Genomic DNA, 11,109 nt, shown 5'->3' on the forward strand with positions numbered 1-11,109 from the left:
ACCCCAATGTCACACGTTCAGCCTCGGGGTGTGCAACGGCTGCCAGCTGATGGCGCTGCTGGGCTGGGTGGGGACAGGTCAGTGTCACCTGGGTCACCTGTGTCACCCCAATGTCACCTCAGTGTCACCCCTGTGTCACCTGTGTCACCCCAATGTCACCCCTGTGTTACCCCAATGTCACCCCAATGTCACACGTTCAGCCTCGGGGTGTGCAACGGCTGCCAGCTGATGGCGCTGCTGGGCTGGGTGGGGACAGGTGAGGGACACCTGTGTCACCTGTGTCACCTGTGTCACCCCAATGTCACGTGTGTCACACCTGGGGTGTGCAACGGCTGCCAGCTGATGGTGCTGCTGGGCTGGGTGGGGACAGGTGAGGGACACCTGTGTCACCTGTGTCACCCCAATGTGACCTCAGTGTCACCCCTGTGTCACCTGTGTCACCCCAATGTCACCTGTGTGTGTCACACGTTCAGCCTTGGGGTGTGCAACGGCTGCCAGCTGATGGCGCTGCTGGGATGGGTGGGGACAGGTCAGTGTCACCTCAATGTCACCTGTGTCACCTGTGTCACCCCAGTGTCACCTGCGGTGTCCCTTCACTGTCCCCAACTTTGTCCCTTTGGGGTTTCTGTCCCAGGGCTGTCCCCTCGATGTCCCCTCACTGCCACCCCCCTGGTGGCCCTCTGGTGCCATTCCCATGACAGGTGACAGTCCCACAGGCCTTGAGGTGTCCCTGGATGTCCCCAAGGTGTCCCCACAAGTGTCCCCAACTTTGTCCCTTTGGGGTTTCTGTCCTGGGGCTGCCCCCTCGATGTCCCCTCAATGTCCCCAAGCCCTGGTGGCTCCTTGGTGACATTTCCTGTGCCAGGTGACCCCTCAGGCCCTGTCCCAGTGGTGTCCCTGGATGTCCCCAAGGTGTCCCCACAAGTGTCCCCAACTTTGTCCCTTTGGGGTTTCTGTCCTGGGGCTGCCCCCTCAATGTCCCCTCCATGTCCCCAAGCCCTGGTGACCCTTGGTGACACTCTGGTGCCATTCCCATGGCAGGTGACAGCTCCATGGTCCAAGTGGCAGTGGCAGTGTCCCCAGAAGTGTCCCTGAGGTGTCCCCACAAGTGTCCCCAACTTTGTCCCTTTGGGGGTTTCCCTTTGGGGTTTCTGTCCCCTCCATGTCCCCTCGCTGTCCCCTCACTGCCACCCCCCTGGTGACCCTTTGGTGACCCTTGGTGACACTTTGGTGACCCTTGGTGACACTTTGGTGACCCTTGGTGCCATTCCAGTGCCAGGTGAGGCCTCCTCAGGCCCCGTCCCCAAGGTGTCCCCACAAGTGTCCCCAACTTTGTCCCTTTGGGGTTTCTGTCCTGGGGCTGCCCCCTCGATGTCCCCAAGCCCTGATGACCCTTTGGTGACCCATTGGTGACCCTTGGTGACACTTTGGTGACCCTTGGTGCCATCTCCAGTGCCAGGTGACCCCTCCTCAGACCCTGTCCCCGTGGTTGCCCTGGGTGTCCCCAGAAGTGTCCCCAACTTTGTCCCTTTGGGGTTTCCCTTTGGTGTTTCTGTCCCGGGGCTGTCCCCAAAGTGTCCCCTCCATGTCCCCTCAATGTCCCCTCGCTGCCACACCCCTGGTGACCCTTGGTGCCATTCCCATGACAGGTGACAGTCCCACAGGCCTGGCAGTGTCCCTGGAGTGTCCCCAAGGTGTCCCCAGAAGTGTCCCCAGCTTTGTCCCTTTGGGGTTTCCCTTTGGGGTTTCTGTCCCCTCAATGTCCCCTCAATGTCCCCTCACTGCCACCCCCCTGGTGACCCTTTGGTGACCCTTTGGTGACACTGGTGACCTTTCCAGTGCCAGGTGAGGCCTCCTCAGGCCCGGTGCCCGCGGTGGCCCTGGAGCGGAACCTCTCGGGGCGCTTCGAGTCGCGCTTCGTCACCGTCAGCGTGGAGCCGGGGCCGGCGCTGATGCTGCGCGGCATGGAGGGGGCGCGGCTCGGGGTCTGGGTGGCACACGGGGAAGGTAAACTGGGGATACTGGTTATACTGGTTATACTGGTTATACTGGGGCATGGAGGGGGCGCGGCTCGGGGTCTGGGTGGCACATGGGGAAGGTAAACTGGGGATACTGGTTATACTGGTTATACTGGTTATACTGGTTATACTGGGGCATGGAGGGGGCGCGGCTCGGGGTCTGGGTGGCACACGGGGAAGGTAAACTGGTTATACTGGTTATACTGGGGCATGGAGGGGGCACGGCTCGGGGTCTGGGTGGCACACGGGGAAGGTAAACTGGGCATACTGGTTATACTGGGGATACTGGGAGGGACTGGGGCATGGAGGGGGCGCGGCTCGGGGTCTGGGTGGCACACGGGGAAGGTAAACTGGGCATACTGGTTATACTGGGAGGGACTGGGGCATGGAGGGGGCGCGGCTCGGGGTCTGGGTGGCACACGGAGAGGGTAAACTGGGGTTACTGGTTATACTGGTTATACTGGGAGGGACTGGGGCATGGAGGGGGCGCGGCTCGGGGTCTGGGTGGCACATGGGGAAGGTAAACTGGGGATACTGGTTATACTGGTTATACTGGGGCATGGAGGGGGCACGGCTCGGGGTCTGGGTGGCACACGGAGAGGGTAAACTGGGGATACTGGTTATACTGGTTATACTGGTTATACTGGGGCATGGAGGGGGCACGGCTCGGGGTCTGGGTGGCACATGGGGAAGGTAAACTGGGGATACTGGTTATACTGGGAGGGACTGGGGCATGGAGGGGGCGCAGCTCGGGGTCTGGGTGGCGCACGGAGAGGGTAAACTGGTTATACTGGTTATACTGGGAGGGACTGGGGCATGGAGGGGGCACGGCTCGGGGTCTGGGTGGCACACGGGGAAGGTAAACTGGGGATACTGGGAATACTGGGAGGGACTGGGGCATGGAGGGGGCGCGGCTCAGGGTCTGGGTGGCACATGGAGAAGGTAAACTGGGCAAACTGGTTATACTGGGAGGGACTGGGAGGGACTGGGAGGGACTGGAAGAACCGGGGGATGGGGGGTACTGGTGATACTGGGAGCACTGGTTATACTGGGAGGGCACTGGGGCATGGAGGGGGCACGGCTCAGGGTCTGGGTGGCGCACGGGGAAGGTAAACTGGGGATACTGGGAATACTGGTTATACTGGGAGGGACTGGGGCATGGAGGGGGCGCGGCTCGGGGTCTGGGTGGCACACGGGGAAGGTAAACTGGGAATACTGGTTATACTGGGGATACTGGTTATACTGGGAGGGACTGGGGCATGGAGGGGGCGCGGCTCGGGGTCTGGGTGGCACATGGAGAGGGTAAACTGGGCAAACTGGTTATACTGGTTATACTGGTTATACTGGTTATACTGGGGCATGGAGGGGGCGCGGCTCGGGGTCTGGGTGGCGCATGGAGAGGGTAAACTGGGGATACTGGGCATACTGGGAGGGACTGGGAGGGACTGGGAGGGACTGGGGCATGGAGGGGGCGCGGCTCGGGGTCTGGGTGGCGCATGGAGAGGGTAAACTGGGGATACTGGTTATACTGGGCATACTGGGCATACTGGTTATACTGGGAGGGACTGGGGCATGGAGGGGGCACGGCTCGGGGTCTGGGTGGCGCACGGGGAAGGTAAACTGGGCAAACTGGGAATACTGGTTATACTGGGAGGGACTGGGAGCAATGGGAACGATGGGGGAACTGATAGAGCTGAGTTATACTGGTTATACTGGTTATACTGGGAGGGACTGGGGCATGGAGGGGGCACGGCTCGGGGTCTGGGTGGCACACGGGGAAGGTAAACTGGTTATACTGGTTATACTGGGGATACTGGTTATACTGGGGCATGGAGGGGGCGCGGCTCGGGGTCTGGGTGGCGCATGGAGAGGGTAAACTGGGCAAACTGGTTATACTGAGAGGGACTGGGGATACTGGTTATACTGGTTATACTGGTTATACTGGTTATACTGAGGCATGGAGGGGGCGCGGCTCGGGGTCTGGGTGGCACACGGAGAGGGTAAACTGGGAATACTGGTTATACTGGTTATACTGGGGCATGGAGGGGGCGCGGCTCGGGGTCTGGGTGGCACACGGGGAAGGTAAACTGGGGATACTGGTTATACTGGTTATACTGGTTATACTGGGGCATGGAGGGGGCGCGGCTCGGGGTCTGGGTGGCACACGGAGAGGGTAAACTGGGAATACTGGGGATACTGGGAGGGACTGGGAGCAATGGGAGGGACTGAGAGCACTGGGGGAACTGATAGAACTGAGTTATTGGTTATACTGGTTATACTGGTTATACTGGGAGGGACTGGGGCATGGAGGGGGCGCGGCTCAGGGTCTGGGTGGCACATGGGGAAGGTAAACTGGGGATACTGGGAATACTGGGAGGGACTGGGAGGGACTGGGAGAACCGGGGGATGGGGGGGTACTGGTGATACTGGGAGCACTGGTTATACTGGGAGGGACTGGGGCATGGAGGGGGCGCGGCTCGGGGTCTGGGTGGCACATGGAGAGGGTAAACTGGGCATACTGGTTATACTGGGAGGGACTGGGAGGGACTGGGAGGGACTGGGAGCAATGGGAACGATGGGGGAACTGATAGAGCTGAGTTATACTGGTGATACTGGTTATACTGGGAGGGACTGGGGCATGGAGGGGGCACGGCTCGGGGTCTGGGTGGCACACGGAGAGGGTAAACTGGGAATACTGGTTATACTGGGAGGGACTGGGACAGACTGGGAACACTGGGAGCAATGGGGGAACTGATAGAGCTGAGTTACTGGTTATACTGGTTATACTGGTTATACTGGTTATACTGGGAGGCACTGGGAGCCCAGGGCTCTCACTGGTGTCACTGGTGCGTTACTGGTTTAACTGGTGGAACTGGGCCGGAACTGGTCCCTAACTGGGTTAACTGGTCCCTAACTGGGTTAACTGGTTTCCAACTGGTATAACTGGTTTCTAACTGGTTTAACTGGTCTTTAACTGGTTTAACTGGTCTCTAACTGGTCTCTAACTGGTCCATTACTGGTCCATTACTGGTCTCTAACTGGTCTCTAACTGGTCCATAACTGGTCCATTACTGGTCTCTAACTGGTCCATTACTGGTTTCCCCAGGCCGTTTCCAGTTCCGGTCACCCTCAGCCCTTGACCGCTGTGTCCGGTCCGGCCTGGCCGCTCTCCATTAATGACCATTGAGTGACCACTGACCATTACTGGTCTCTAACTGGTCCATAACTGGTTTCTAACTGGTTTCCAGGCCGTTTCCAGTTCCGGTCACCCTCGGCCCTTGACCGCTGTGTCCGGTCCGGCCTGGCCGCTCTCTATTGAGTGACCACTGACCATTACTGGTCTCTAACTGGTCTCTAACTGGTTTTCCAGGCCGTTTCCAGTTCCGGTCACCCTCAGCCCTTGACCGCTGTGTCTGGTCGGGCCTGGCCGCTCTCTATCAATGACCATTGAGTGACCATTGAGTGACCATTGAGTGACCACTGACCATTACTGGTTTTCCCCAGGCCGTTTCCAGTTCCGGTCACCCTTGGCCCTTGACCGCTGTGTCCGGTCCGGCCTGGCCGCTCTCTATCAATGACCATTGAGTGACCATTGAGTGACCACTGACCATTACTGGTTTTTCCAGGCCGTTTCCAGTTCCGGCCGCCCTCGGCGCTTGACCGCTGTGTCCGGTCCGGCCTGGCCGCTCTCCATTGAGTGACCACTGACCATTACTGGTCTCTAACTGGTCCATTACTGGTTTCCTCAGGCCGTTTCCAGTTCCGGTCGCCCTCGGCACTTGACCGCTGTGTCCGGTCGGGCCTGGCCGCTCTCTATCAATGACCATTGAGTGACCATTGAGTGACCATTACTGGTCTCTAACTGGTCTCTAACTGGTCTCTAACTGGTCTCTAACTGGTTTCCAGGCCATTTCCAGTTCCGGTCACCCTCGGCCCTTGACCGCTGTGTCCGGTCCGGCCTGGCCGCTCTCTATCAATGACCATTGAGTGACCACTGACCATTACTGGTTTCCCCAGGCCGTTTCCAGTTCTGGTCACCCTCGGCCCTTGACCGCTGTGTCCGGTCCGGCCTGGCCGCTCTCTATTGAGTGACCACTGACCATTACTGGTCCATAACTGGTCTCTAACTGGTCTCTAACTGGTCTCTAACTGGTTTCCAGGCCGTTTCCAGTTCCGGTCACCCTCAGCCCTTGACCGCTGTGTCCGGTCCGGCCTGGCCGCTCTCTATCAATGACCATTGAGTGACCACTGACCATTACTGGTTTTCCCAGGCCGTTTCCAGTTCCGGTCACCCTCGGCCCTTGACCGCTGTGTCCGGTCCGGCCTGGCCGCTCTCTATCAATGACCATTGAGTGACCACTGACCATTACTGGTTTTCCAGGCCGTTTCCAGTTCCGGTCACCCTCGGTGCTTGACCGCTGTGTCCGGTCCGGCCTGGCCGCTCTCCATTGAGTGACCATTGACCATTACTGGTCTCTAACTGGTCTCTAACTGGTTTCCCCAGGCCGTTTCCAGTTCCGGTCACCCTCGGCCCTTGACCGCTGTGTCCGGTCCGGCCTGGCCGCTCTCTATCAATGACCATTGAGTGACCATTGAGTGACCATTGAGTGACCACTGACCATTACTGGTTTTCCAGGCCGTTTCCAGTTCCGGTCACCCTCGGCCCTTGACCGCTGTGTCCGGTCTGGCCTGGCCGCTCTCCATTGAGTGACCACTGACCATTACTGGTCTCTAACTGGTCTCTAATGGTTTCTAACTGGTTTCCCAGGCCGTTTCCAGTCCCAGCCACTCTTGGCCCTTTGGTGTCCGGTCTGGCCTGGCTGCTCTCCATTGCTGACCATTGAGTGACCACTGACCGTTACTGGTTTCTAACTGGTCTCTAACTGGTCTCTAACTGGTCTCTAACTGGTTTCCAGGCCGTTTCCAGTTCCGGTCACCCTCGGCCCTTGACCGCTGTGTCCGGTCGGGCCTGGCCGCTCTCTATCAATGACCATTGAGTGACCATTGAGTGACCACTGACCATTACTGGTTTCCAGGCCGTTTCCAGTTCCGGTCACCCTCAGCCCTTGACCGCTGTGTCCGGTCCGGCCTGGCCGCTCTCTATCAATGACCATTGAGTGACCACTGACCATTACTGGTTTTCCCCAGGCCGTTTCCAGTTCCGGTCACCCTCGGCCCTTGACCGCTGTGTCCGGTCCGGCCTGGCCGCTCTCCGTTACGTCGATGACCGCGGCGCCCCCACCGAGCGGTACCCGCTGAACCCCAACGGCTCCGGCCGGGGCGTGGCGGCGCTGGCCTCGCCCTGCGGCCGGCACCTGGCGGCCATGCCGCACCCCGAGCGGTCAGTGCGGGGCTGGCACTGCCCCTGGCCCGGCCGCGCCGACGCCGCCTCCGGCCGCAGCAAGGCCGGCACCGGGCCCTGGCTGCGAATGTTCCGGAACGCGCTGGAGTGGTGCCTGCGCTGCCCCCACGGAGAGGAGGGAGCGCCAAGTGACCACAGAGTGACCACAGAGTGACCACAGAGTGACCACGGAGTGACCACTGACCACAGAGTGACCACAGAGTGACCACAGAGTGACCGACTGAGACTGACTGAGTGACCACTGAGTGACCATGGAGTGACCATGGAGTGACCGCTGACCACAGAGTGACCACAGAGTGACCACAGAGTGACCGACTGAGTGACCACGGAGTGACCGCTGACCACAGAGTGACCACAGAGTGACCACAGAGTGACCGACTGAGTGACTGAGAGACTGACTGAGTGACCACTGAGTGACCATGGAGTGACCATGGAGTGACCGCTGACCACAGAGTGACCACGGAGTGACCACTGACCACAGAGTGACTGAGTGACTGAGAGACTGACTGAGTGACCGACTGAGTGACCACTGAGTGACCGCTGACCACAGAGTGACTGAGTGACTGAGAGACTGACTGAGTGACCACTGAGTGACCATGGAGTGACCATGGAGTGACCGCTGACCACAGAGTGACCGCTGAGAGACTGAGTGACCACTGAGTGACCGCGGAGTGACCACTGACCACAGAGTGACTGAGAGACCGACTGAGAGACTGAGTGACCACTGAGTGACCACTGACCACAGAGTGACCAATGAGTGACCATGGAGTGACCGCGGAGTGACTGAGTGACCGCTGACCACAGAGTGACCGACTGAGTGACCATGGAGTGACCACTGACCACAGAGTGACCACAGAGTGACCAGAGTGGCCGCTCACCACAGAGTGACCGACTGAGTGACCGACTGAGTGACCACTGAGTGACCGCTGACCACAGAGTGACCGAGTGACCAACTGAGAGACCGACTGAGAGACTGAGTGACCGCTGAGTGACCATGGAGTGACCAGAGTGACCACAGAGTGACCGACGGAGTGACCATGGAGTGACCGCTGAGTGACTGAGTGACCGAGTGACTGAGTGACCATTGAGTGACCATTGAGTGACCACTGAGTGACTGCGGAGTGACCGCGGAGTGACCGAGTGACCGACTGAGTGACTGACTGAGTGACCACTGAGTGACTGACTGAGTGACTGAGTGACCGTGGAGTGACCGCTGAGTGACCACTGACCACAGAGTGACCACTGAGTGACTGAGTGACCAAGTGACTGACTGAGTGACCACAGAGTGACTGAGTGACCACTGAGTGACTGAGTGACCGCAGAGTGATGACTGAGTGACCGCTGAGTGACCGAGTGACTGACTGACCACAGAGTGACCGCGGAGTGACCATGGAGTGACTGAGTGACCGCTGACCACAGAGTGACCAGAGTGACCGAGTGACCACAGAGTGATGACTGAGTGACCAACTGAGTGACTGAGTGACCACTGACCACAGAGTGACCAGAATGACTGACTGACTGACTGAGTGACCATGGAGTGACCATGGAGTGACCGAGTGACCACTGACCACAGAGTGACCACAGAGTGACCGAGTGACTGAGAGACTGACTGAGTGACCACTGAGTGACCACCCCTCTGTGACACTGACCAAGCCCCAGAAGAGACTGAGCACCCACTGACCACTCAATGAGCACCCACTGACCATCACTGACCATCACTGACCACTCACTGACACTCAATGACCATCCCTGACCACTCAATGACCATCCCTGACCACTCAGTGACCATCCCTGACCATCCCTGACCCTCCCAGTGACCAATTGACCACCCAGTGACCCCTGAGTGACCAAGTGAACCCTGAGTGACCAAGTGACCACCCCAGTGACCACCTGACCCGAGTGACCAGCTGACCTCTGAATGACCTGAGTGACCAAGGACCACCCCAGTGATCACCTGACCACCTGAGTGACCGACCCCTCAAGTGACCAACTGACCCCCCCAGTGACCAACTGACCAACCAGTGACCCCTGAGTGACCAAGTGACCCCTCAGTGACCAACTGACCACCCGAGTGACCCCTGCAGTGACCAACTGAGTGACCAACTGACCCCTGAGTGACCAACTGACCAATCAGTGACCCCTGAGTGACCAACTGACCAGCCAGTGACCACCTGACCACCCGAGTGACCCCTGAGTGACCAACTGACCACCCCAGTGACCAAGTGACCCCTGACTGACCGAGTGACCAAGTGGCCCCTGAGTCACCGAGTGACCAACTGACCACTCAAGTGACCAATTGACCACCCTGAGTGACCCGAGTGACCAACTGACCCCTGCAGTGACCACCTGAGTGACCAACTGACCAACCAGTGACCGGAGTGACCAAGTGACCACCCCAGTGACCACCTGAGTGACCAACTGACCCCTGCAGTGACCAGCTGAGTGACCAAGTGACCACCCCAGTGACCGAGTGACAAAGTGACCACCCCAGTGACCAACTGACCCCTGAGTGACCAAATGACCACCCCAGTGACCCCTGAGTGACCAACTGAGTGACCAAATGACCACCCCAATGACCAAGTGACCACCCCAGTGACAAACTGAGTGACCAACTGACCACTCAAGTGACCGAGTGACCAACTGACCTCTGAGTGACCACCAAAGTGACCGAGTGACCCCTGAGTGACCAAGTGACCACCCAGTGACCACCTGACCACTCGAGTGACCGAGTGACCAACTGACCCCTGAGTGACCCCTGAGTGACCAACTGACCACTCGAGTGACCCCTTGACCCCTGAGTGACCCCTTGACCCCTCCGTGACCCCTTGACCCCACCCCATGGAGGGGGCGTGGCCTGTAATTATGAATAAAGTGCTGTTAATTAACGGATTAATGAACGGCTCCTGAGTGATTATTGATGACGTCATTGGGGGGGGCGGGGCCGGGAGGGGGGAGGAGACAGCGGGGCCACCCCTCCCCCACCCTGCCCAGGGCCCTCCCAATCAATTCAATAATAATAATTTAATTAATACTAATTTAATTTACTAATAATGTATCAAAGACATAATTATAATTTAATTTATAAGAGCCACACCTAATTAATAAAGATAATTAAATAATGATTTAATAGGTAATTAAATTATAATCAATTAATAAATATATATAATTATAAATAATTAATAATATATTAATAAATGATTAATAAATTAAATTACTTATATTACCTTAAGTAATTTAGGTAAACAACTTAATGTAATAATTTTTTTAATTTATAATTAAGAATTTTAGATATGTATTTAAAAAAATTATAATTATTTTTAAATTTAAATAAATAAAATAAATATAAAATAATGATAATAATTATTTTAAAATTTAAATAAATAAAATAAATTTAAAGTAATTATAATAATTAAATGTAATTATTATATATTATTACTATAACCTATACAATATAATTATTTATAATGTTTAATATCCTATATAAAATATATATATTAATTAATAAAAATTTAATGGCAATTCAATCATTATGAAAATTAAATTTATTGAATTATTTAAATTCAGGAAATCATTTCTGGAGGTGGAAAAAATCCCAATTTTGGGGTTTTCAGCCCCATTTCAGGGTGTAATTCCTGCCCAGCTCCAGCTCCAGCTGGGAGAGCTTCAGCACCTTGGGGAGAGAAAAATAAAATAAAATAAAATAAAGTAAAATAAAATAAAATAAAATTA

The 11,109-nt window shown here is 56.2% G+C and overlaps 1 protein-coding gene and 1 long non-coding RNA gene across 4 annotated transcripts in view; one reads left to right on the forward strand and one right to left on the reverse strand.

Moving 5' to 3' along the window:
* PFAS (phosphoribosylformylglycinamidine synthase) overlaps positions 1-8,238 on the forward strand; it is a 96,144-nt gene extending 87,906 nt beyond the window's left edge. Inside the window, exons 28-30 of one of the 3 annotated variants that reach the window (XM_071420270.1) lie at positions 1,840-2,007; positions 7,167-7,508; positions 8,187-8,238. In XM_071420270.1, the coding sequence (XP_071276371.1) occupies positions 1,840-2,007; positions 7,167-7,508; positions 8,187-8,197 (521 nt within the window). In that variant the 3' untranslated portion in view covers positions 8,198-8,238. Of the gene's footprint in view, positions 1-1,839; positions 2,008-5,124; positions 5,231-7,166; positions 7,509-8,186 lie in introns of those variants that run through there. The other 2 variants (XM_071420271.1, XM_071420272.1) reach the window with 2 other exon arrangements.
* A 1,181-nt stretch (positions 8,239-9,419) lies between these two features.
* On the reverse strand, positions 9,420-9,809 carry LOC139586692 (uncharacterized). The gene is made up of 3 exons (XR_011677913.1): positions 9,727-9,809; positions 9,552-9,609; positions 9,420-9,439 (listed from the first exon to the last, which is right to left on the reverse strand). It is a non-coding gene; the product is annotated as an uncharacterized lncRNA (long non-coding RNA).
* Positions 9,810-11,109: the final 1,300 nt, after the last annotated feature.

This window comes from Agelaius tricolor, unplaced genomic scaffold (genome assembly GCF_023055355.1).
Source record: "Agelaius tricolor isolate 1412-34295 unplaced genomic scaffold, bAgeTri1.0.p SCAF_132, whole genome shotgun sequence".
In the NCBI taxonomy this organism is placed as follows: Eukaryota; Metazoa; Chordata; class Aves; order Passeriformes; family Icteridae; genus Agelaius; species Agelaius tricolor.